The 27331-nt window shown below is 34.5% G+C and overlaps 3 protein-coding genes and 2 pseudogenes across 5 annotated transcripts; 1 reads left to right on the forward strand and 4 right to left on the reverse strand.

Moving 5' to 3' along the window:
• Positions 1-108: 108 nt before the first annotated feature.
• On the reverse strand, positions 109-5510 carry LOC104770583 (uncharacterized). Of its 2 annotated transcripts, none has more exons than XM_010495034.2 (17): positions 5415-5510; positions 4809-4945; positions 4285-4329; positions 4052-4092; positions 3815-3896; positions 3620-3664; positions 3374-3430; positions 2959-3018; positions 2735-2862; positions 2401-2653; positions 2191-2257; positions 2009-2079; positions 1830-1919; positions 1273-1381; positions 917-1008; positions 713-818; positions 109-481 (listed from the first exon to the last, which is right to left on the reverse strand). In XM_010495034.2, the coding sequence occupies exons 2-17, from the start codon at positions 4929-4931 to the stop codon at positions 369-371; spliced, it is 1482 nt and encodes a 493-aa protein (XP_010493336.1). In that variant the 5' UTR covers positions 4932-4945; positions 5415-5510; the 3' UTR covers positions 109-368. The 2 variants fall into 2 exon arrangements, with proteins under 2 accessions (XP_010493336.1, XP_010493335.1); XM_010495033.3 differs by having other exon boundaries at positions 5367-5501.
• Positions 5511-9201: 3691 nt separating this feature from the next.
• Positions 9202-13295, forward strand: LOC104770584 (fatty acyl-CoA reductase 1). Of its 2 annotated transcripts, XM_087506055.1 has the most exons (11): positions 9202-9348; positions 9437-9710; positions 10687-10790; positions 10910-11115; positions 11221-11321; positions 11405-11591; positions 11680-11841; positions 11939-12020; positions 12219-12488; positions 12674-12801; positions 13005-13295. In XM_087506055.1, exons 2-11 carry the CDS (start codon positions 9635-9637, stop codon positions 13162-13164), a joined length of 1476 nt encoding a protein of 491 aa, XP_087362181.1. In that variant the 5' UTR covers positions 9202-9348; positions 9437-9634; the 3' UTR covers positions 13165-13295. The 2 variants fall into 2 exon arrangements, with proteins under 2 accessions (XP_087362181.1, XP_010493337.1); XM_010495035.3 differs by having other exon boundaries at positions 9319-9710.
• A 744-nt stretch (positions 13296-14039) lies between these two features.
• LOC104770585 (alkaline/neutral invertase E, chloroplastic) lies at positions 14040-17549 on the reverse strand. Its single transcript, XM_010495037.3, has 7 exons — positions 17204-17549; positions 16178-16833; positions 15774-15939; positions 15472-15683; positions 14889-15382; positions 14766-14814; positions 14040-14533 (listed from the first exon to the last, which is right to left on the reverse strand). The coding sequence occupies exons 2-7, from the start codon at positions 16784-16786 to the stop codon at positions 14207-14209; spliced, it is 1857 nt and encodes a 618-aa protein (XP_010493339.2). The 5' UTR covers positions 16787-16833; positions 17204-17549; the 3' UTR covers positions 14040-14206.
• Positions 17550-18772: 1223 nt separating this feature from the next.
• On the reverse strand, positions 18773-20220 carry LOC104772447 (UPF0481 protein At3g47200 pseudogene; annotated as a pseudogene).
• A 3182-nt stretch (positions 20221-23402) lies between these two features.
• Positions 23403-24331, reverse strand: LOC104770586 (ADP/ATP translocase 1, mitochondrial pseudogene; annotated as a pseudogene).
• Between the last annotated feature and the right edge of the window lie 3000 nt (positions 24332-27331).

Consider the following 27331-nt stretch of genomic DNA (forward strand, 5'->3'; position numbering starts at 1 on the left):
GACTATGGTATCTTGACTTCACAAATAAAAGAAGCGTTCATATTTTCTCTTTTTCTTTCTCTGGTTGTCTCAATGATGTGACCAAATGGCAACATATACGACAGGAAGTTCAAATCAAAATTTAAGCTTTCCCATTGAGTTCCTTATAAGGTAATGAGTCCTTTCACACGAGAGAATATCTAAGTTTCAAAATTTTGGGTGACTCAAAATAGTTCTTTTTTTCTTCTTTAAATAGAAAATATAAGGAATTTGTTCGTTGCTTCTTTTGACTGTTACAATACAACATACATACGGATCCATCTTGTCTGATCATACGGATCCATCTTGTCTGATCATCACCACCAAAACTTCACTTACGCAGACAACTTTTAAGGTAATTTGGTTGTCTCTGTGGATTCATAAGCAGCATCGGCTGAAGAAGTATCTATGTCGTTGAGACCCAACTCCTCGTTTTGGTCCCATGACCTCTCGTACTCTTCATCTGTTGTTCAAACATAACAACACTTGTTATCCGAAACCCGAGTACTGTGTCCTAATTCACATTTTGAGTCTTCATTTATATCTCAGTTTCATTAATCTCTCAGTTTCATTAGGCAGTTCACAAAATTCATCAAGAAAAACAAAGGAATGGACACGTCTTTACTAACTATTGTTTAGTTCTTATTCGGATCTAACTTAAGGTTGCACAATCAAGGGTAAACGAGCAACTTACATGTGAGCTGATGATCATCTTTGATATCATCTGTTACTGGTGCAACAAAGGAGTTTGCTAATTCATCATCAAGAATCAAAGTCCATGGCTGTTCTAAGCTTAGGAGCTGCAAAAAAAAAGAAAAACACACGTTCACTATTGCTGTTTTCTTCCACATCAAGAAGACGACAAGGCTAATAAACAGGATTTCGATAAAGTTGCTACCTTAGTGAGCCTGGCTCCAAATTCTCTCCACTTGTTCTTCTTACTCTCTTCCAGACTATCACCAAAAGTGAATCCATGAACTCTCGCAAGGCCTGTGAGAAATCATACCACACTTCAGTCAGTAGCTAGCAAGGAGCTATAATCCATCATTCGTAATGACAAATCTCAAAACGCCTCCATTATCCAAACAACAAAAGCTTTGTACGGCAGAATATAGTATATTGTATCAGCTACTTGGTTACTGATTTATGCCACGGACCCATGGTTCAACATATATGTTCTAGAGTACTTAGATCACTTCAAATGATTATAACAAGGATAAAGGATAACGTTGATATATTGAAGGGCATACTCACTTTCTCTGATTTGTGTGACCAACCCTTCCACTGTTGTTACCATTCCACCAAGTGTACCACCAGCTAGCTCCAGATCAAGTTCTGGGATTATCACTCCTGCTGTGTCCGACTAGTACACGTGATCAACAAAATATACCATTAGTGAATATTAGAAGGTGTTGCTCTAAAATTATAATTTATCATAACCCACTTCTTAGCCTACGTAGTGGATCATAAGGTTGTCTAGTATAATATTGCCACCAGATGTGAAGCATGTTTTACATCTGATCCCAAAGTTCTTACACTTTCAACACCTGCCACTATCTAACTATATTATTTTGTACCAGGACATGAGAATATACCATACATAATTTGGTAGTGAGCAAGATTTCTTGTCAAACCTTTACCCAACTTAAACTACATACATTCTGGAAAAGCATAAACTCAAACAGTGACCATCTCAGCTACTTCATTATTCTTATTACATACAATGATATGGAGAAATCTCTCTAGATACGCCACTCATCCTGAATTTTCTAAGAGAACCGGAGCAAAACAAACTGAAGCGAAAAACTAACCTTGATAACATCTCGGCTAAGGTCAGTAATGTTCCTCACAGAGAGAGTAATTTTCTTTCCCTTGTCAGGAATTGCACCACCAGGCTTCAACTGCTCACAATAACCCAAAATAGTTAGTAACCTAAACACCAGGCGTATATCTGAAATTCACTAACAAGATCAAACCAATGAAACCCAACCTCAGAATTACGATAGCCACAACTGTCACATGTAGATGCCATGACAATAACTTCCTGAAAGTACGGGATTTCTATTTTTTGTTAAGTGGTAAACAGCATCTAGGAGTTCATCAACAAACAAAAATACGGGAACTTGTTGCAGAAAACAAAGGAAAGGACGGATCTAAACTTTGAAAGGATACTAGTCACGAACATCCGTGTCTCACACGGCTCCGTACATGCTCCACAAGTTGAAGGGAAAGTCATCACCTGTTAGAAAAATTGTAACGTGATACGAAATTATCTTATTACAAAGTGTTTTACTCTCACAAATACAACTTTGGGCACTGATTATAACCTTCAAAAGAAGGTTCAACAAAAACTATGTCAAAAGTTACAGAGTCCGAAGTTACCTCTTCAGGCGCAGAGTATCTGAACAAGTTGTCGGAAATATCAGTGCTATTACTCTGAGCAATTGCGCGATGACCAGCAGTTGCTCCAACTGTTCCATTAGGCACATAAGCTGTTTTAGCAGAAGGTGCGCCAACGCTTCCTTCTGATTGTCTAGCCTGAGATGGGTTAGCAACATATCCAAGTGTTGCTTGTTGCTCTGGTGTTCGGTCATAGAATTTGATGGTTAAAGAGGGATCTGGTGATGGAGCATGTCTGTCATGTTGCAAACTTGTCAATAAGCAAATAAAAGAAGCATATTCTTTCTATTTTTAGATCCAAACTGAATATCCTTACGGGTTCTCAATGAAACTGTTTCCAGCAGGATCATCCAAAATGAAAGTGAAGGGTGTTTCTGCTTTAGCACAAGCCCTCAGTTTGGACAAGAATTGGTCTATTGCTTCAGCAGTTTTAGGATCAACTTTCTGTGTCCAGCAAAATAAATAGATTACTAATCTTGACTGAAAAACTATTTAACTGAGCATAAAAACATTAATGTCAAGCTCACAGAGAGAATTTACCTTGCGTTCTTCTTGAAGGGCACTCAGTTCATAGGCAGCCCGTGCTAATATTCCTTCCACCTGTAAATGGGAAAAAAAGGGAAGCTGTTGACAAGGAACTACGTAAAAGGAAAACAAAAAAAAATCTGTAACGAAGTTGCATAGGACTATAAGACTACACAAAGAAAGAGCTAACACCAACAAGAGGTTTTCCTAGCTGCTAACACCGGGTTGAAGCTAACAAAGTAACACAGAAGGGGCTTCATGGCAATCTTGCCAATAATCATTGCCCAAGTGACAAGCTGATGTTTATATTGTCATTATTTGCACAACTAATTTCTTCTCATGAGTAGACAAAACGTTTTTTAGGTTGTTCTAAGAAACAAATAGCCTAAAAAACGTTCATAACAATATGGTTAAGATTTTAAGGACTTACGGTAGACAAACTTCCACGTTGGGCCTCTGGTGGAATTTCAAAATCCAGTTCCGGAATCTGAAGGAATATATTTACAAACTACAGTCAGTCTTCAGCTTCAAATCAGTCCAGTTTTCAGAATATGAGAATCAAACTAATTCACAGTTTTCAGGAATATGCAGGAATCAGCTCAGGTTTGCAAAACCAGAGTACTTTGTTTCCAAAGAAGCAATGACATGGCATGCACAAACTTAGATGACCACTAACCTTAATAGTGGCTGATTCAGATTTCACAACTTGCCGGTCAAATATCTGCATATAGACAGAAAGAAGAAGGCCAAAATTAGCTTAAGGAGTGAAAGACAACAAAAAACAGATATACTAATAAGCACGGAGGGCTGCATTCTACTTCATGGTAAAGCATATCTCCAAATTGAAATAGCAAAAGTGAAATGCATCAACCTTCACATCACCAGCTAGAACCTCTAGATTATAACAGCATCCTCGGGGTTGAATCTCTCCCGCGAACTGAACTTCATTATTCCTACCAAACAGATAAGAATTAAATTAAAGGCTATATCTTTTCAATTGAGAAAAAAAAACAGAAAATATCTAGTATTTTGTTTTCTAAATCAATGACCAGGTCACCAGGCTCATATCAAATAATTAAAAGCATTACAAAATCTTTAAAAGTTGTACCTTTCTCCGCAGTGAGGACATTCAAATGCAGATATTAAGACCTGGAACAAGCAGTAAGTTAGCAGTATAGATTGTAACTAAACACAAGGTCGAGAAAGGCATAAAGAAAATGTTCAACCAAAAAAAAGCATGTTTAAGAATGAGGTTAATATACAATGAGTAAGTAACAAAAATCTGAATATAGAGAATGGACAAAAGTTGATACACTTCAAAACAGGGTACAGCATACATACCTTTCTGAAGTGAGGAATTAAGGTCAATAGAAATCTAGTGGTTCCCTGGAAAAGAAAAAAAAAGAAGCTATTTTATGCATTGACGAAGGATTAGGAGAAAGGCCAAGAAAATGTCATACAATGGACTATTAACAAAAAGTACACACTGGTAGCAAAAAGTTAACCATATACAGATTCCCCAATCGATTGCCACAAAACCACAAATATCAATAAATTTCACCTCAAATTTCTCAGTCCTAGCCAATAAGTTTTGTTTTTGTCCCCGCTACAGTTCATAACAATCTAAAGAACTACAGGATTGCAGAAAGAAATAATGATAATGCTGCATATACACTATTGGAAACAAGCTGAGACCAAAGAGCAAAGGCTAAACAATATACTAGCCTGTTTCCTAGACCCAATATTAGCTGAACAAAGGATAAGGACCACACAACCAACATCAGGAATCCCAAAGAAACTATGAAAGTATGTGTATGTGTGAGATAGAGAGAGAGAGAGAGAGAGAGAGAGAGAGGGAGAGATACATTTTCATTGCAGCGCATGCACATGCTCTCAACAACATAGAGAGGAGCACCGAAGGAGTGATCGGCAGTTACAGCTTCAACCACCGATCTAACATCAATTTGTTCATCACTTCCGCCGTCCATTATTTCCAAAGTTTCTACAAACGATCCCAAAACAAAAAAAAAAAATCCGATTAACCCCCAAAGTCAGCGATTCTCAGAAGACAAAGACCTCTAAACCGGTCAGCGAGCAACACATCATTAGTAAACAAAAAGATCCTAAAAGCATGAAACTTTATGCGTGCCCATCGACAACTAATTGTAAAATTCATAATTGAATTGAAGTGGAAGTCATAACAAATTTTTGTTGATGCTTATTTGCAATTTCCTGGAAAAGCTTATAAAAAAGAAAGAAAAGGTCGTGCCTTTATCCTAAAGGGAAGTTTGGTTCCTGACCTAAACACCAAATTTGGTACTGGCTAGGTTCCAGAGATACATAAACACTAAAACCATAAAATACAAAAACAGAGATAAGAGGTGTTCTTGAGACAGAAGAGAGCTATGAGCAGAGAGAGATACCCAAACAGAACAATGGAACAGGAACAGAAAGAGAAACAGAAAGCTCACGTTGCCGGGAGAGGAAAGAGGTCGAGAGTAGAAAACGCAGAGAAATCTCGGCTCTGCTGCTCTCAAGATTTTTAGGGTTTGTTTGTAAATTTGCTCGCCATTAGAAACGACGTCGTTTAGATAGGCCTTTTTAGATTTTTTTTTTCTTTTTTTTTTTTGTCAACCGTTGGGCCATAACTGGCCGGCCCATTAGCCAAATTCCTACATTCGTAGGAGCCGGAACTCGATTCCGGGTGTGATGGTGTCTTCTACAAATGGACTTACTTCCTGCCACTTCACTAAGATCACCAATAGATTTACAAATGGATTTACATTTTAAAACCTTTGAATGATTTGGATGAAGATTGCAAATTGCAAAATGCATATGGAAGATTGCATTTTAAAAGGAAATTAATCGTTGTTAGATCAAACCCCAAATTTTGTTGTAAGAAATAAAAATGAGACATACTTCATTTGGTGGGTGATTTAAAGTCAATCGAATTATCATATCAGACTATAAGATACATGTGTGAATTTTAGTAAATACATGTCAATTTGGCAAATTGTAGTTGATTGGTCCATGTTAGTGGACAACTACACACTTTGATTAGTTAGTTTCAATAACTTATATATAGTAGCTGTTTTAAATAACAATGTTTTCACTCTTTCCTTATGAGTTATGATATAGCACAGAGTGTAGTTTTGAGCCGGTCCTGCTGCATAAAGATTGTTTATAAATGATAACAAGAAGGGAGAGTCAAAGACGACATAAGAACAAAGTGTTTTTACGATTGTATATAAGCCTCTGGTGTAATCTTCCAATCCAGTTTTAGGCCTCTGGTTAAGCAATTTAAAGGCATATCTCCAAAAACTAGTGCTATTTCCTGGAAAGGCATATCTCCACATTGTGTATTTATTCTCTATAAATTAAACTCATAGCTATATCAGTCAAGTCACATCCTATATATTGAAGTTTCATACAATGTTGCTGCGAGAAGGTGGTGTATTGGTGTGGATTCAACGTTTTAACTTTTAAGGGTGTCTCCCAAATTCAAACCCCACACTACACCCATACCTTAACTTACATGAAAATGCAAAAAATGCAGTGAACTAGACATCGTACATGTGCTCTACAGTTGTCAAAGGTTCAAGTATCTTTAATATCACACGGCTACACCCATATCATAGTATGTCCGTAAGTCAACTCCACCGGTGCCATACCTATCGAATGAAGAAATGTAATGCTTTATGTGTTATCACAAAGACTTGTAGTATTGTGGTTTTTATTTATGTGGTTCGTACTATCCAAATTTAAATTTCACAAAAATGTTTCTAACAAAAAATCTAATCTGTTATATGTACTAACAAAGATTTTAGTAAAAGTTTTGTCATTGTTTTCCTATTAATTGGTTTTAAGAGATTTGTTTCCCATAGGCCATAACAGTGAGTTCATTTATGATTCCAGTTAATTGATTTGAAAATGCTTTAATAACTTATATATAACAACCAGTAGAGAGGATCAATCACTCTGTCACATGCAGGCCGTGCCTAACTTTATAAAAAGTCTAAGGCGATAACTGACTATGACCATTTAGACTTATTATAAAATGTGAATTTCCTATTATTATATGTTTAATATTGGCAAGAAATATATCCATGATAATATTATCGATATTTTATTTCATATTGGCTATACAGATTTAGGCGTAATAACGAAACGGTCTACAACATAAAAATGAAGATAATTTTCGTAAATACCACTAAGATAAGTATTTTTCAAAAATATCATTATTAATTTTATGTTCTAAAAATATTTTTTTCTTAAAAATATCACAAAATTAAAACTAAAATTTCAACATTCAAAACCAAATTTTAAATTAAAGTTTTTGTAGTATTTTTGTTAATAGTGATTTTTTGCAAAAAGAAAAAAATTTACATGTGGTATTTTGAGAAATTTCTCTAATCATGATAAAAGAAATATTTTTAAAATTATCTATACTAATCCAAAATATTAGATTTATAATAATCGTAAAATATTAAATCCAATGAGTTAAGAAAATTATATATATGTATATATTATATATGTAAATGTTAGTGGAAAATAGTCGAAGTTAGAAAATGAGAGAAATGAGAGAGAGTATTTAACATTTGAAAGCATGAGCTACAAAAAACACAAGAAATAAAACATATTAGCACACAAATTTTTTTTATAGAAAAGTATTAGTAGGACTGAAAACTAAGATAAAGGTTAAATACAATCTTTGTGACCAAATATAATTATGTAGTTGAGGCCTCAAAATTATATGTACGACGGAGGCATCCATCTCTATTTTTTCTACAGTAGTAACTAGTAAGCACGACCCTACCCACATGGAACACACACACTACTGGGTTTATCCGTTTATGAATGGAGCTGCGTGAGAAGAGCGGTCGATGTCTGGAACAACATGCATTTTCTAATTTAAATAATATAAATTAATGTGCATATTGTTGAGAAAAAAATTAGAACAAATTTAGATCCACACCTGCTTTTCATAAAACAGCAAACTGAAGGTGTTTTTATTTTTTTCGTCACTTAAAACTTGTACATCGATATTTAACAATTGTATAGAAGGATCCAGGATGTCAAGCCGTCGTCAAGACTAGTGTGGACTGTGGACCATCCAACTCCAACTATATGAAAATTTATTTAATAGGTGTATTATCAAATGGATGATAGACATATTATCCATATAGATGAAAGTGAACTTATTTGTTCATTTTCGATTTTTCTAAATTATTTATTTTTGGTAAAACACTTTCTATTTCTAATGTGAAAGAGAACGGCTCGCAGCTCAAAAATGTCAGACACTATCTATGCAAAATGTCAAAGACACGCAACTTGTTTATATATCTCTCTTCATATTGCCAAACCATTTGAACGAATATTGTTATTAAATATTATATAAATAAGAAAAAACCAAAACGTAGTGCTAATAATATCCAAAATGCTTGGAGCAACATGTAGTCTACATTACTGAGATAAAAATCCAAAGATCATGAATATATATCAGCATATCATTGTAGAGTAAGTACAAAAATAGAGGTACATAAGAAACATACCGTTTATAGTCTCTATACCAAACTTTATTGACAAAGTACTTCATAAACTATTAATTAGGAAGTACACCGATTATTGCAAACCCTTATAAATGGACGGCAATAGAAGAAAGAACAAATCACGGCATCTTCCAGCTTCCTAACTCCTAATTATGTACTTATATGTTACGTGTCGTAACACACGTTTGATAAGATTAATCATTGGACTAAACTTAAACAAAACCAATATTGCTCTCTTTTTAAAAAAACTAATTAAAAACATAGGGTTTAAATGTTCAAACGTGTGACGGTATGATTCAATAATAGAGATTACTAAAATATTGGTTTTGTTTAAGTTTAGTCCAATGATTCAATAATAGAGATTACTAAAATAATAATAATAAAATTAAAATAATAGAGATTACTTGAAACCTTAGAAAAAAACATAATCTTATAAAGATGTTAAGATCTATATAAATAATGTTAAAATGAAGTCTATTTACTAGTATAGCTCTTACGTTATTACGGATATGTCTCATGGAGTCATGGTCATGAAGGAAGTACCTTAAGGTCCTTAACTATAATTAATTTTGAAGATAATTCGTTTATTTTCGTGGGAGTGTAATGTGTATTATTAACGTAAACCCTATAACAAGAAAATTATAGTATATGGGGTAACGTACGTAATATAACACACTCATGATATACAAGTGGCTGGTTGACCGAAAAAAAAACATACTGTATTAATTTGTTTAGTGAGATATATTAATTGTAGTTCTTGTGTCAAAATACAACTATGCTCATCACCAAAAGTAATAAATGATTTCAACTGGAAGTCTCAGATGATGGGCCGACAAGTAGTTACGCTTCTTGAATGGTGAGAGGTGATATTTATTATTCTGGTAAACAATATTTTACAAAATAAATTTCTCATTTTTGACATCTTCTGTAATCAATGTGGGTAGATGAAGTAATTGTAAATATGATGGCCAACCATATGGATGATGGGATCTGATCTAAGTTTGCGTGTCTATATATATAGTAACCTCAACTCCAAAGTAGCAAACCAAAAACAAACCTTGACTCCAAAGCCTTTACGTGACCGAATACAAACAAGTTTTAATTTGTGTTTCTCTAAAGTTGGGTGAGTGTATCTGATTTCAATGGAATCCAATTGTGTTCAGTTTCTTGGAAACAAGACCATTCTCATCACTGGAGCTCCTGGTTTTCTTGCCAAAGGTACATACTTTGTACTGCTTTTTGTTATAAGATCGTGTCATTAGACACTAATGAAACAAAAGATTCAGTATTCTACCGTACATATGATTCATATATATATATATATTATATATCTACGTAATTGTTATAGATTCTTACGATATTTTTCTTCATCCGTGTTGAATCGGTTCTGATTGGCATCAAGATAAATATTTTGTTGATCTTAATAGCCCAAAGATATTTGATTGGTCGTTAATTATGTTTTCCTTATAAATTGATAAGCACATGAGGTTAGAAGCTAGTGATGAGTTTTGGAAAATTTACTGATGAATTATGAATATTTACTATTTAATTCATTTATTGCCACAAACAATAGATTTTTATGGCCCATACATGAAACATATATCTTCAACATATTCAATGAGTTGTATCTAGATTTTATCAGAGAAACATATATACTTGTCACATGATAGTATATATTTGTTGCGATGTTGAAATATGCTTCATATAGATTGTGCCTTTCCAAAATATATAAAATTAATACTTAGACTTTATATGTATTTTTTTTTCTTTTCTAAATCAAGTATCACTATGTAATAATAATGATTATGATTTCACACATAAAAAGAAACATTTAATATACACTTACTTTTCAAATTCATCTTTTTGTTTTGCAATAGTTGCATTTTTTTTTTTTGTCAATCACATTAATTTTTTTTTTTGGTTTTGCAATAGTTGCAAATGCATTAAATTTTCCACCTAAACATTTCCCCACAATTATGAACCAATTTGTCCTACAATTTATTCAAATATCCTCTACTTTTGACTTTTAGGTTACATTTTATTTACCTTAGTTAATCTATGTTAACTAGACGGCCGGGTTCAAATACTCTTGGAAAAGCATAACTTCATCACATTCAGATCTTACTTTTAACGTCTTTTTTTTTTGCAAAATTTGTTAACTATAAAATTGTTCTCTTTTGTTTTTCTTATATAGTTCTCATAGAGAAAATATTGAGGTTGCAACCAAATGTGAAGAAGATGTACCTTCTCTTGAGAGCTGGCGATACTAAATCAGCCATGCAACGCCTACGTAGTGAGGTATGGTATAAATTTAATTCCTTTAACTAAAACAATCTTTACATAAATCTATTACATAGAGGCGATCGATCCATTAATCAACAATATATTTTCTTTCCCTATTTACAATGATACAACAGGTCTTGGAGATAGACCTCTTTAGGGTGTTGAGGAACGATTTAGGTGAAGAAAAATTGAATGCCTTGGTGCGGGACAAAATCGTGCCGGTTCCAGGTGATATATCGATCGATAATTTGGGGGTGAAAGACTCCGATCTTATACAACGTATGTGGAGTGAGATTGATACCATTATCAACATCGCAGCCACTACAAATTTCGACGAAAGGTACTAGACGAAAATAATTTAATTATATCTTTTATATTTTCCTTTGTATAATGAAATATTGAAATTTAACCATTTTTTATTTACTGTTTTTGATAAAACCAAAAGATATGATATTGGTCTTGGCATCAACACATTTGGAGCTCTTAATGTTCTCAACTTCGCCAAAAAGTGTGTTAAAGGGCAATTGCTTCTCCATGTCTCGACCGGTGAGTTCTAATGTTAATCTTACAAAAGCGACCATATTATACTTACCGATCGAGGCTTACCTATAAATGTATTATTCTTTTAGCATACGTTAGCGGAGAAAAACCGGGATTATTACCGGAGAAACCATTCAAGATGGGGGAGACTCTCAGCGGAAATGGCAAACTAGACATCAATATAGAACACGACCTAATGAAACAGAAACTGAAAGAGCTTCAAGATTGTTCTGAAGAAGAGATCTCGCAAACAATGAAAGATTTTGGAATGGCAAGGTAATTAGCAGCCTTGTCACATCGTATATGTTCTTAGACTTTACTTCCATCATCCGTTAATACTTGAATGAAAATGGTCTTAATATAGGGCAAGGCTTCATGGATGGCCAAATACATATGTATTCACGAAAGCAATGGGAGAGATGCTAATGGGATACTATAAAGAAACTTTGCCGCTTGTCATCATACGTCCAACAATGATCACTAGTACTATTGCCGAACCATTCCCTGGTTGGATCGAAGGGTTGAAGTGAGTATTGGTTTATGTTATATCCTCGTTATATCTAATTTTTATCTCGTTCCCCAACTTTATCTTTAATTTACTTTTTTCTTCATTGTATATGCAGAACATTAGATAGTGTGATCGTTGCATATGGTAAAGGAAGGCTTAAATGTTTTCTTGCGGATTCAAACTCAGTCTTTGACCTTGTAAGTCCAATCAACATCTTTGTATCACAAGTCAACACCTAATTCTATTTATAGCATATTATAGAAATTAATAGTAGCATGTTAGAAATTTTTTTTATAGCATGTTAAATAACACGTTATTTTGTTTAAATTAATTACATATGTGATTCCTTAACAAGCTGTTTGTTGATGGGTAAAAAATTATAATATCATTCGCAGATACCAGCAGACATGGTGGTAAATGCGATGGTTGCAGCCGCGACAGCTCATTCGGGAGATACCGGGGTTCAGGCAATATACCATGTTGGTTCTTCTTGTAAGAATCCAGTCACGTTTGGACAACTTCACGATCTCACGGCTCGTTACTTCAGTAAAAGTCCTCTGATTGGTCGGAACGGCTCACCAATCATAGTGACCAAAGGAACGATTTTGTCTACTATGGGTCAATTCAGCCTCTACATGACCATTCGTTACAAGCTTCCTCTACAGGTACCTTAACATCAAATCAACTCTATGATTTGTTTTTTTGGAGTTTTCGAAAAAGGTCCCTACCTTATCTTATATTTTCATTTCATTCTCCAACTTTTAAACTTGCAAAAAGAACCCAAAATGTTGGGGAAAGATGTCTGCTAGTAACCTTTTTTGTTTCTCATTTGTTTAATTTTTCATTTCAGATACTTCGATTGATCAATATATTTTACCCATGGAGCCACGGAGACAACTACAATGACCTCAGCCGAAAAATTAAGCTAGCTATGCGACTAGTTGAGCTTTACCAGCCTTACTTACTCTTCAAGGGCATGTATGTACCTGTACCACTCATAAACTTCCACCAAACTTTAAACATTAATTAAGACAGTAACATCTTTTATCTCTAGGGATAGAGAGAACAAAGCATTAAATGTTACTAGACATGAGTTCTTATCATACATATTTAAGTCAGTCATCACAACTTAATTAAGTAAGTCATGACATAATATTTATATATTCTTCTTGTTTGTGCAGATTTGATGATTTAAATACCGAAAGACTACGAATGAAAAGGATGGAGAATATCAAAGAGTTCGATGGATCGTTTGAGTTCAATCCCAAGTCCATTGATTGGGACGAGTATATCACAAACACTCACATTCCTGGCCTCATCACTTATGTGCTTAAACAGTAAATTGAAGTAGTAATATATTTAATATGTTTGGATACGAGTAATCTCGTATTGGAAATTATTGTAATGAGTGTGAATCTCGTGTGTAATATCATTATATATATCCACATATTTTAAAGAATACAATTATGCCACTATAATCGAGTTCTACTTTCTGTAATTCATTCGAATATTAACTACATCAGAAAATATGTAGTTTGTGTTGGATTAATGTAAGGGCATCTATGACTATAAAGCATGTTGAAACTACATTATTTTAGTATAGTTTTAGCACCAAAAAGTTTTTCTTCTCAAACTACAACACCAAATATCAGATTAAAAGTCAAATTATAAGTTCTTGGTGAGAATGTCAAGATACAAATACTTGTGAACAAAAGGAATCAAACCCTTGACTACTCTTCTTATATAGACGATGACAAATAGTACACGCTGCCGACAGAAACAAAAGATTGTCATACTCAATTGATTGTGCTACCGAAAATTTTCCTTTCTCCACTTGCTACAAAGTCACAAAGACATCTTGCTTGTTATATGTCAGAAACATAATAACGGGTAAATTTGTTAAAATGATTTTACTGTTTTCAACTACTTGGATATATATATCTCCCTCATATTTTATTTAAATTTTCAACAAATGAGCCACATGATTTGGCTAATCATCTACTACGAATAATCTAGCATAAATTACCGATAGATCCAGTTAAATGTCAATGAGGCTAGATAATAGCCTTGTCGGTTGAATTTAGTTCGATAGGGACCTAACACAAGTGGTTCTACAGCAAATTTGGATGTGTCTAGGTACTAGGCACTGTTGTTTCTGGTTGGTTAAGTTCAACATGTTGGACCACTCCAACAAAAGTTAATGTAGTACTCACCACTTGAGCCAAGAAAGCTTTTAATATATAGGGAATAAAATACCATTATCCTTTTATGTAAGTTTCTAATAAGAGAGACTATTTACACAACAATTCCACGTTTTTCTATCATTCTGTTTGAAGGTCCATGCCTCCATGGCTCACTTTGAAAAAAATAAAGTCTGAGCTTCTCATACAATAAATGGTTGTTGAGTCTTTTTGGGTCCTCTTGTCCTTCTCGGGTTAGCGCTGATCATGCATGAGAATGCATTTGTCAAATCCGAATCCTCATCACTAGTGAGGAACTTTGCCGCAGCTGGATTTGCCAAGAGGAGCTTGGCCACGAGGTAACCCGCAATGGACCAAGTCTGGTAAAGCCGTGCCTGTTTACCAATGAATCTTGCTCTTTTGGTGTCGTAGTACTCGGGCCATTTGTCTAGAGCAATCCGTCTCTCAGCTAACTCAACCGCCTTTTCTGCAATCTCTGGTCTACCCATTTTGATGCTTGCTACTGTCAGCTGAAACAAAAGCAAGATGGGATCCGGTTTTAAAATATAAACACAAATTTGGCTTTGGGATTCTCATTGATAAACCAAACTGATTATCTTAGTGTGCAATCCAATATGTAACAAAATCAGGTCTGGTTCAGTATACAAATCTCAAAACCAAAATGAAACTAGAGAACCAAAAAAACCTGAATACACAGTTAATGAGGTCTGCGAAAAGGGAAAGAGAGAAATCTGAACTGACCTGCCATAACAAAGTTGGCCATGCACCTCCATTGTGATAAGACCAAGGACTGCAACAAAATCAAGCTGCTTAAGAAGATAATTTAAAACATCTATTGAAGATCATATGGGAGGGAGATATTACGTGTTCTTTGGATCACTTCCGGTTATAATTCGCCATTCTTCACCTTCCATGGCAGGGTAACAAATCTTGAACGGCATGTCAGCTACAAGTTCTGCCCATTTGGCTTCGATGAAATCAAGAATTGCATGTGACTGCTCATTTGAAGCCAAACTACCAACTATAGACCAAAGGTTCCCAAGAGAAAAGAATCTGAAATCCATGTGAGCCGGTTGAAGGTTTCCTAGCAGATATCCTCCTCTGTTGGGCATGAAGTCCACTAACCATGAAGGGATCTGATCTGGATATATGTTGAATTTATTAACAGCGTCGTAAGAGTATTCTTCTGTCTGGTAACGGTATATTTCATTGATTTTCTTCAGGTCCAACCAGTAGTATTCCCTGATGTGGAAGTTTAATGCAACAAGACGATTGTTGAGAGCTCGGATTAGATCAGCTGATCCATCCTCTGGCGTAAGCATCTCACGTGCACAGACCAAAGCTGAATAAAAGAGTGCCTGGCAAAGTAGAAGAATAAATAAATAAAACGGTTTTGAAACTGCATAGGCAGCTTCTGATGCAAATTCAGATTGAAGGAGCTGCTTACCTGAATCTCCAGGGGATGACCATGGATTCCCATTCGACGATCTATCATGCAGGAACCATCAGTGACTAATAAAGTAGGGAACATATCGAAACCATCAGCAAGACACAGCTTTAAGATCATCTTGATTCCAGTCTGCACATCAACTCTTTCCTGCACGGAAAGATCACCCGTGCATTTTCCATATGCTCTCAACAATATAATCCACCACAAGCCTGAGACAAAATGATAAAGTGAGTTAAGTTATTTCTAAAGAGAACAAAAACAAAAACCCTTGTCAAATAGGGATCTGAAGCTTCTCTTACCAGAATCAACTGGGGCAACACGTCCAATAGCTGCCTCCCCAAAATCAGGATCTAACACTTCTTCAGTCATTGAATCATCACCATCAAGAGGAACAGTTTTCACCTTGAAACTAGCAGGCATCAAACCTTGACCTGGGCTATGGCAATCCATGGTTTTCTCCCAACTCTGGTCAGGAACAAGTTTAACGTCAGCTCTAACAAAACACAAATAACTTCACCATAAACAATCTACGCAGCCACAGGAAAATGTTACTAACAGCTACAGAAGTTACAACCGTTTCTCCTTAACCACAAAACCATTTGACAATATCATGCTTCGATACATACTAATCATATTGAGTATCAATTGCTTTTTTACAAGAGCATTCAACTAAACCAAGAAAAACAAAGAAAGATGCTATCACCTGTAACTGTAGGGTGTAAAGGATGAAATTGCGAACAATATCATACTCTCCTTTAAGAAGAAAGGCAATTCCCGAAGGTATGAAATCACGAATAAAGACCTGATCATAGTTCAGAACACTAGTAGAGTTGGGGTCATTAGCAGCAATAGTTCCAATAGGACTGCCACAATAGAAAACAACAGACTGCCTCAAAAGATCCCATGCTTCATCCTCAACAGATTTTGTTCCAGCTGACTGTACATTACCATTAGAAGAAAGACTTCCATTAACAGGTAGAGGCTTCTCATCCAAGTCGCTTTTCAAATCACTACCCAAACCGTCAGAAGGAGGAAGTAACGTGGATCTGATACTCTCCTCAACATCATGTTTTTGGCATTTGCAAACCAGCTTTTTACCTTTCAAAGCACAGTCTGAACTATGAAATAAACCTCCTCTGACACCGGAGTTTGATGTAAACTCATGCGAGTTTGAACACCTTAAGCCCCTTTTAGTTCTGCTAACGGGTTTAAAGGAGAGGTTTGGAGTGGAGTTGACAAAGAAAGAAGCCAGATAACAAGATTGAGATAAAGATCCCAATGGAACACGTAGAAGTGTCTCTGTAGCAGCCATTTTGAGGAATGGCTTAGAAGAAATGACCAAACTTTAATCAATGATACCTGTAACAATTGGATAAGAAGAAAGACATGAGAGACTCCAGAAGAAAAGAATCGAACTTTATATATACAAATGTCGAAACAATTCGACCCAGTTAAAGCTTGAATCTAAAAAAATCAAACTTTATGAAATCATCAAACCTAAATCATTGAATCATACAAAAATCTAAAATTTTTTCAGATTTCGCTTAAATCTTTAGAGAAAACAATACAGAACAAAATCCAATTTCAGTGTTCCATCATCAGAACCGGAGATTGCAAAAAAAAAAAAAAGAACAAACAAAAGCCATATGTAGTCAAGGAAATGGATTAGTGTAAAATGGGATTAAAGCATTCCCATACGAAGAGATTAAACAAATGATAAGGGACTTACTTAGATGATGATGATGATCCAGATTCAGCTTCCGTGGGAGAGAGATATTATCAAAAAAAATATCCACAAAGGAGGAAGAGAGAATAAAAAAATCCGGTGAAGTGACGACTGGTCCAAAAACCCTTGTTTTAGAAACACGAGCTTTTTTAATTGTCTTTCCATCATCCACGAGTTTACGCTTGTGAAACGACGACGTGTCCGTACTCTATACACTTTTTAATTTTTTTTTATTCTTGCTTCGTATATAATCTTGGTTGGTTAGTGGAGATCGTTCTATGACCTATCCAACCGTTGGACGATTATATGACGTATGTGATTCTTCAAAACGGTTGGAACAAACTCGGTTAGTGTAGCACAATTGTTCATATACTATATAGATATATTAATTAATATTTATTGATTTTTATTCAATGAATCGTAGGTATTGATCCAATATACTGATAAACTATGTCTAAAACTAGGTACTAACCCGCGGAAAACTGCGGGCTGAACTTTTCTTTTGATGAAAATTTGTAATAATTTATTTTGTTATTATGTTATTTATAATGGGTTGTGATTAAAAATTTGGTTTGCTTATATTAATTTTTTTGTATTTTATAAATGTTTATTGAACACCTGCCAATAAAACATTTGCATAATGAATAAAATTGATTAAACTTTTGTGAATTAAACGCAATTTTTGGTATAATTGTGAAATAAGTAAAAGATATAACTAACATGTAAAAAAGAGCAACTAAATATAGCTAGTGAAGGTTCTGAAAAACCTCTTTAAAAACAACATTCCTTGTTTTTCTTTCTGTGACTTCTCTTTTTCGTCTGTAATAAGCATCTTCAAGCATTGAGTATATTTAAATCTCAACTTAGTTTTATTTTCTAAAGAACGGTGGCTAAAAGAAAAATAGAACTTTTTAAAATAGATAAGATACTAAATCTATATATTTTATTTTATTGTTTATTAATTTTTAAAATCTAAGCAAGCTGTTATATATTTTATTTGATTAGATTTTTGATAAAAAAATTTAACCTATACTGGAAAAGTTTTTTGATAAAATTTGTGGTTATATAGATTTTATTCGATTAGATTTTTAAAATTTTACCTGTAAATTTTTTTAAGGACGAATTAGTTTTGATTCTGATAGTTTTTTTTTCTACAATTTTTTTTATTTAGGTTCCCCAATTTTTGTTTTTAATTAATGATTAATTAGTTAATTAATCTTAATTAATTTTTTTTAATGGCAATTGAATGTAATTTTTTACACATTTTAAGGTTAGTTTCATATTTGTATTTCTCAATTAATATAGTAGGATGTAGATTACAAAAAAAAAAAAACAACACAGCGAAATAAAATTGAAAAATTGAAGAGTTTATTCAAAAAGAAAATTGAAGAGTCAAACATAAAACGATTAATGGAAAACAACAACAAGAATAAGATAGATAGGATGATGAATGCTAACATATGCACGGTCCAGTTGGAGGTATAGAGCCATGGGTGAAAGTGCAACATCAATTAGAGCGACGGTAGGATTAGGTTTTGATGAAGCCAAAAGAACTACCACTGTGCCACCAGATCAATTTTTCGGAGGACGAAAATAAGCAAAGGCTGCGAAGAAGGTTTGGGCTATGGTGAGAAGAAGAAGAATTATAGCTGCAGTCCTGCAGAAGATGATAGAGTTCTCCATGGAGTCCTGTGTATTTTGAACTTGTTCACCCCGTCGAAAACATTAGCCAAGTAACTCTTAGAAAGAGACAATGCAATGACTTTTCCTATGTTCTTGAAGAACATTGTAACTTCCTCACTGGTTCCAAAATAGTTCTCTATAATCCCTTTCTCGCATAAGAACAGTGTATCCTCTTCTCTGTCAGTAAGGCAGCTCATGAAAGTAACATAGCTAGTCATCTCCGTGGTACATGTCATATTAAACTGCTCAAAGGCAACGCTGTTTGATATAAGAGAGCTAATAAAATCATCAAAGACTAATAGTGGTATTTCAAGTAAACCGTTCTTGAAACATATGTCCAACGGTGTGTCAACGTTCTTCCTCAGCTGGAATTTTATCCCTCGGGTTCGAAGCTTTTTGGCCGATACAATCAGACCAAGGAAAGGGCGAGGAGGAAGAGGTGGAGGAGGTGGAGGAGGAGGACGACGACGAAGATGAGGAAGAGAAGTACTCCTCGATGATGTCTCCGCTCTAGTTCTAGCCTTTGAACAACATATCTTAACGAGACAACTTTTTTTGGACGTCTTTGTTCTTGAATTATTTCCCCGAGGACCACTAAACATATTGATGCAACATTGCGTTGGAGGGGTTGGTGAAGACCGGCCGGGTATGAAAGTCTTACGAAAGAGATCAAGAAGATGTTTCGCTCGAAGATTATGGTGTTGTTCCCAAAACCCTTTTGGTTTTCTAATGGAATAGTCGAAGAAATTGAAGGCTAGCTTGTTTAAGCTAATGGATGGAGCTAACTTTGATGTCTCTAGAAGATTGGTGAGAAGAAAGAGAGGAACCTGGTTTTCGAGAAGGAGAAGATCTCTTCTTAGTGTCGGCAGTATCCATCTCAACTTAAATGGGATCTTCGACCGTATTGTATCCAATCTTATGTGAAACCACAAGGAACAACATAAGAATGAAGCAACCATCGAGAACCATGAGATCAGTGAGCTCTTGTTTATTGTATTGAAGAGTTTCAGAATAAGAATCTCTGATCTCGTCTTCCAATCCCCGGACAACATTGACCAAGTCACTTAGACCAACGCCTATGTTCCGAGTCTTTGAAACAAAGAACTCCAAATATACTTGCTTGTGCTCCTCAATCATTTGGAGATGTTTTTTATCATTGCAATGGTGATAAGGGCCTTTGAGAGGATCTTGGGTGCATAGGTTGTGTCATTGGTCTGTGTGACAGAGTGGGCAACTCGGTAGATGGAACAAGAAGGTCTACCTGATGATCCCTTTAGAAGACTTGGTCGGATCACGGTTTTTAAGAGCAAGGAAGCTTTCTCTTCTTTGTCTACCATCGTTCTACTTTCTTCAAATTATTGGCTCCAACGATCCATCTAAATAAATTTAATTAAGAGAAAGGAAACAACGACACTTTTCTCTGGAGAAGCATATCAGTGACAACAAGCTAAGTCAATAGGTAGGTGACGATTAGTGGGTAATTAATTCTCTAATATTTTACTACTAGATTTGGACCGTGCTAGAGCATGAGTTAAAATTCCTTTTATCTGTATTATATTTTCAAAATAAAATATAATTTATAAGACGGTTTAGCATTGTAAACTGAGAAACGATTGTTATTATTTTTTCTGTATGAATATGAGAGATGTATTTTGGTGAATGGAGATCTGAATGATTTATATCAATGTTTTTTAACCAGGACCGGACTGGCTGGTCGGTTCGTTCCAACCACAACCCGATAGGTATTCCGGTTCGGGTAACCTCTAAAAACCTAACAAATAAAACCTGCAAAAAACCCGCTAAAAACCTATGAACCGGTGGTTGAACCGGCGGGTCGGACCGGGTTGTCGGTCTCAAATTAAAATATTTTGTTTTGGTCACACTTTAAACTTAAACCAAATTATAAATAAATGTTGTTATTTATAAAATAATCAGTTAATTATTTTATCTAATCATTTAAAAGTTTAATTTTAGTTGTTTAGTACTTAACTATGTATGTTTTGTTCATATATTTATAGAAAAATAGATGTTATATTCATAAAATGTAATCAAACTAATAAACTAATTGACCTGTAATTCAATCGGTCCGACTTGTTGACCCAGTGACCCGAAAGACTTCCGGTTCATCTTTCGGTCCGGTTTTAAAGACATTGATTTATATTAAAAGCTTGGAAGGGTGTTAGGTCAGATTTGGAATATCCCTTTTAAGATTTTCGGTTACAATTAAGGTTTTATTTGTTACCATTAATATATGAACTATCAACTTGTAACCAATTAGTATACGGATTAATTTATAACCTATGTATAACCTATTTGTAATCATTTATAACCATTTATTAAAATTATAAAGTCTACCAAAACAATGTTGTGTATTTCCCTTTTATTAAAAAGGGGATATCCAAATCCAGATGCAGTTTGATCCACCCGAACCAAAGAGTCAAATCATATATATGAAAGTTGGTCAACTCTATGTATATGAGTGCCACATCATCATACCAAAAAATGCCATGTGTCTTTCTACATTTAAAAAAAGAAATTAATCAAATTAATTGAAGGAAAAATCAAAAGGCACTCTTAACTAAACTAAATGAAGGGAAATAAAATTTTCATTAAGACCATATACTAATTATCATATGTATATGGTCTTATCTCTATTCAATTATGGTATGTTAGTAACATTGACATGGAGACGTTAGACGTACCAATAAATTCAAGACAAAACACACTCTCATTTATGCAAAGTGACAGATCTAAGAATATTTAGTGAAATGACTTTTTAGTTTTAGCTTTCTTTTTCTCTTTCATATGAAAACTCATGAAGCAAATAAATAATGATAGACTATCATTGATAGTTATACATATGTTTTTTAAATTATGTCAATCCAGATTTTAATCAATAACCTACCATGATGCATGTAACTCGAGTACTAGAACATGAGAGAATATATGAAATAAGAAATTGTTTCTTTAGAATCAAGTTAAGCAAGTTTGAAGCATTATCCATATAAGTAACATAATTCCATAGAATTGTATCAGTATATCCTATATTGTTTTTGTAAGTATATAAATAATCATATGGATATATGAAAAATATAATTGATATTTTGAGTCAAAGATGAATCTTACCATACAAGTTGTAACTAAATATATCTTAATTTATTAACTACATAAAACACACAAAATAACATACAGGATCCGTGTTTTGTGGCCTGCAGGACTAAACTGACATAAGCTCTAGGGTTTCACTATAAAAGGGAAACTAGGGTTGAAGAAACATGTATGCTGAAGAAAGCCGCAGAGCACGCACTAAAGAAGCTGGAGGTACATTGGTGACGGCTGTAGGGCACAGCGCAGGGCGCTGTGCATGGCAGACGCAGAGACGCAGGACGCAGTGCAGAGAGCATGCGCAGGACGTCGTACATGGAGCTTGAAGCTGTGCGCAGAACCATGATAAAAGAGCAGAAGCTCGGCTGGGGTCGAAGGGCTGAGAGTTGGACATAACCTTGTCTAGGTTTAAGGTGTCTTCAGGACACTCTGATGAGAGACGAAGGTGGAGCTGCTTCTTTGGGGTTATGGAGGTGTTTATGGGTTATACATGGAGAGAAGAGCTGAACCAAAGACAGAGAAAGAGGAAGAAGAAAAGCTAGATCTATTATGAGTTTTCTTCTTCAGGTTCTCTGTAGTTGTTAGTTCTCTAAGCTTGTATATGTAATACTATGTAAAACCTTGGTTGATTGATAGTGGATGTTTTTGGGAGAAGGTTCCCACACGAGATGTACCCTCTGCATGAGGGGAACTCGTTAAATCTCTGTGTTATGTTTATGTTATGCAAACTGATCTGTGAAGTAGAAGATGAGTAGGGGCAGAGTCGCGGTCTGCGGTTCACTACAGAGGTGAATCGGGGTCTGCGATTCTCAACACTTTGGATACATTTTTACAAGAGAAATCCAATAACAAAAATCACACCTTAGGAGGAGGTGTTATTTTGAAAGATTTGCTTTTTTTGAAAATTTCGTCAGATGTGTTCATTCCTCTTGAAATAGGTTTCAATGAGAAAAGTGATTTGATATCCAAAGAAAAACATATTCTATAGTGGATGTTGATGACGTTACCACAAATGCTTGGTTCTCTCTACAAAAAGTTCAGAAATAGCTCTCTGCAAATGACGTATTTTGTTAGTGAATGTGTTGATACCTTTCTTCAAATCCTCTGCAGTTACATCCCTGCAAGTGAGCTCAGTGTTTTATTTGCAATAGACAATACTTTGTAAATCCTCTGCAAAAATTTCAGAGACAACTCCTTTGCAAATCTGATGACAGTTTTGTATATTTCGATTCACAAGCTGGACTTGATTAGGCCTTGATTAGTCCAGCATTCCTCTCACCAAAATAAAAGCTGGACTTGATTCTCTCTGCAACATCATTTCTCGTAATGTCATAAACGTCTCAGTTTCTTACGGATCTTAAATCGCAATTATAATCGATTAAGGAGGAAGAAGGCAGAAGCGATACTTAGGCAGTTAGGCACCACCTGATCCGTACTTCTTACCGAAGACAATCAGCTGCAATTTTTTGTAACCGGAAAGCACACCAGCACCTGCAACAGCTCCCTTGAAGAATAACTTGGCTCCTTCATTCTTGAGGTTCTGGCGAAGGCGTCCATGGAACTCTTGTACTTGACAGCCTCACCAGACATCATTTTTCTTGCGAACAATGTCAATGGGGTAAGATGCAAGACCCACACCATTAGTGATGACCCATCTAAGAGGGAAACTATCAAAGAAAGTGTCCTGAAATAACCAAAAGAGAACAATAACATGTCAAAACCAACCTGTTATAAGCAAGAGAACACCCAGATCAGAGAGAAAGACAACCAGACGAACCTGCAAGTCTCCAGTGAGAAGAGCAGGCTTCACAAAGTCATAGAGTCCAAAGTACAGACCACGGTAGACAATGATACCAACACTGTTAGAAGCAAAGGCTTCTTCTTCTTTTGCAGAACAGAACAAGCGTTTACTTTGTTGTTCTGTTTTGCTAAGACTCTTGGTTTGTAAAGAACAAAATCAGAGTAACAGAAACATACCTTTTTATTGATAAAAACTTGTGTGTTTACATCATAGTTTCGATGCTTAGATAGATAAACAACAGACGCAATAAGAGTTCCATCTCTTCTACTTGTGACGTTTAGACAATACGACATCATCCAAACATCCCGACTCTTAACTAATAATTAACTTAATACATTACAAACTCAATTATCGATTAACAAACACAAGAGATGTTAAATCCACGGTAAAGACCAGCAATATATACCATCAGACTTGAGTGTCTTTACGTAAACATCGACAAGACCATCAAACTGTCTACCACCACCTCCTTTCTTTGCAGCCTTGGCATCATTGGGAAGACGGGTACGGGCGTAGTCAAGGGAATACACATACAGAAGGATTTAATAGAAAGAGCGTTTGAGTAGATGCATTCAAATAGTAAGTAATCCATCCCTGCACAGTCCATGATACATCTTGTCTTTTAGTCGCATTAGAAGACATGATGTATCGGTGATTAATCCCTGCACATGTCGATCGTATCATCCAAAATATGAATGTTAGCAGTGATGATATCAACAAACTTCAAGAATTTCCTGTTTATATAGTCATGACGAGAATGGAGACGATGAGTGATGACCTTGCAAAATTATTTTCTTCATGACGAGAATGTTTTGTTTGGAACCCAATTTTTCTATTTTGGTTTAAAAATCTCTAAAAATCATCCAATATATTCTACTAAAATCTCACCAAATCACAAACTATGTTTCCTTTTTTAAAATTGAAAAACTAACAAATCCACCAAACTATCATAAAAACTCTCAAAATCCAAAATCTCCTAAAATCAATCAAATTCTCCAAAATCTCATTTGAATACCCCCCTCTTATAATTAGTTAGTTGCATTGGATTAAGACACATTTTAACCCCAGAAACACTAAGAAAGTTGTTTACAGCTTCTAAGCAATGTTTTATCAAGTTTTAGCCTGTTTTGGTACAAAATGGGTATAAGTGGCTTTTAAACTCTCCAAATCCATCTCAAACTCTTATAATTAGTTAGTTGCATTGGCTTAAGACACATTTTAACCCTAGAAACACTAACAAAGCTGTTTACATGTTCTAAGTAATGATTTATTGGTTTTAGCCTGTTTTGGAACAAAATGGGTATAAGTGGCTTTTAAACTCTCCAAATCCATCTCCACACCAGGAGTTGGAAAGGTTCGGTATATCAGTTCACTTTTTTATTTATTTTCTTTTTTAGTTTTAAGCAGTTTTGGCTATCTAGCAAGTAGCAACTAAGTCCTATATATGTATAGCTTCTAATGATGTATGTAACTGCAGGTTTTCTTCGAGTATGCGAATGTGGATGATGCATCAATGGCTAGATTGGGGATGAATGAAAGATTTGTTTGTCTTTATCTATTTTAATTGTTTTTAACGGATTAAAACTGACTACACCCAATCCGATCGAAGCCTGCCTCTATGGTGCTTTGTGTTTGGTGGATTGATTTTGGCTAAGTTTGGTTGGTCCCATGACTCGGCAGTTTTAGTTAGTGTGAAACATTCAAAATAATAATAATGGTTTTTTTTTTGATAACTCAGCAATGATCTTAATGACTTTCTAGGTCCAAAGACTAATCTCGGTTGTTGTTGCAAAAATAAACAATGTTTAAATTGTGGAAAATTGGAAAACGAAAATATACATAAAAGAATTACACAAATAGTACCTGCGCGTTCTTGATTTTTTTTCCTTTTTTATTACTATTTTGTGGTGTTTTTTTTGTATGTTGTTTGTAATTTTTTTGTTTTTTTGTTTTCTTATTTGTTTTTTTTTAAATGTGTTGTGGAGTATAATGTGATTATATTTTTTAGGTTGTTCTGGTTGTTCTTGGGTTGAAAAATACTAGGGGGGGGGGGGGTGTATTCAACTTGATATTTTAATTGTTTTGTGTAAAATTTACAAATCCTATGTTATTCAATCATGAATTTTAAAAAGTTCATTAAATCCACTGTTATTGAAATGATGATTTAAAAATCTACTTTAGTTTTAAAATCTACTGTTATTCAAGACAGTTTGTAGATTTGGATTTAATAAGTTTAGAGATTCTGGAGGATTTGAGAAAATTTGTTTAGTTAAAAATACAGAAATATAAGGGGGGTGTATTGAAACTATAAATCTCATGGTTTTAGGTGGGATTTGAAAGAATTTTATCATAAATCATATCAACTTCCCTAAAATCTATCAAAATTCTAAATTTGCTAAATCCCATAAAATCTTCCAAAATCATGGTTTCAAGACACCCCGTTAGGTTGCGGTGAACCTTTGTATTCACCCCTAGGGGTTAACCTTTGTATTCACCCCCTCCCTTCTAAACCAATCAGAATATTCTATCTAATATTTTATTTAAAAATAAATCAAAATTAATTAAAAAACAAAACGAATTAAGGAAACAAAATCTGTATATTTTTATTTAAGGAAAGTTAAATATTGACTTGGTTTAGATTTTACTATTAAACGAAGTTATATATCGGTTTGAGTTTATAAATGAGAATTAGGGTTTGGATTTTATAATTAAAACGAAATTATATGTTGGTTTGGGTTTACAAATGAGGTGGTTAGAGTTTAGATTTTATAATTAAAACAAAAATTATAAGACGGTTTGAGTTTACAAATGATGTGGTTAGGATTTAGATTTTACATATACAATGAAATTATATATCGGTTTGGGTTTATAAAAAAGCGGTTTAAGTTTTTAATTTTATATATAATATATACAGATTTTATTTCCTTATTTTACAAGGGGGTGAATGAAGAGGTTCACCCCTAGGAATGAATCCAAATATTTTCCGAATTTAAATTGAGGAGTTTGACATGTAGAATTAAAATGTAAAAGACTTGAAGATGTAGAATAAAAAGCTTAACCACTTGGAGATGTTGAACTTTAAACTGCCACATGTTTTTGTAAATATCTTGACCATCACATATTAAGTTGTTGTGATCGGCCGTTTCTTTTTGGATTTCTTTTCGTCCTCTTCTTCAAAAGTTGGAGCTCTTTTCCCATTTTTTGTTTTAATCTCCTCATATTTTGTAATTTTGGCATTTGTGGGTATTCCATCTCCCTACATAGAACAATAATACATTTAAATAGTGACAATTTAAACATGTAAAATTTATAAAATTACCTTCGTTGGATTGTTAATGATATCTAAATCTCCATATATGTTTTCTTTCATGACCCAAAAAAACAGTGAAAGCTTGGGAGGATGCTCAAAAGTTGTATTCAGTGATCTTGATTTGAAATTCCATTGTTTTGCCAACAATTTCTATAAGACATTTTGGAATACTTTCTACTGTAGGAGTTTCATCACCTCACCTTCCATCTTCTATGTTAACGCATATTAAAAT

The sequence above is a fragment of the Camelina sativa genome, chromosome 20 (assembly GCF_030686135.1).
Source record: "Camelina sativa cultivar CO46 ecotype springtype chromosome 20, ASM3068613v1".
Lineage (NCBI taxonomy): Eukaryota > Viridiplantae > Streptophyta > Magnoliopsida > Brassicales > Brassicaceae > Camelina > Camelina sativa.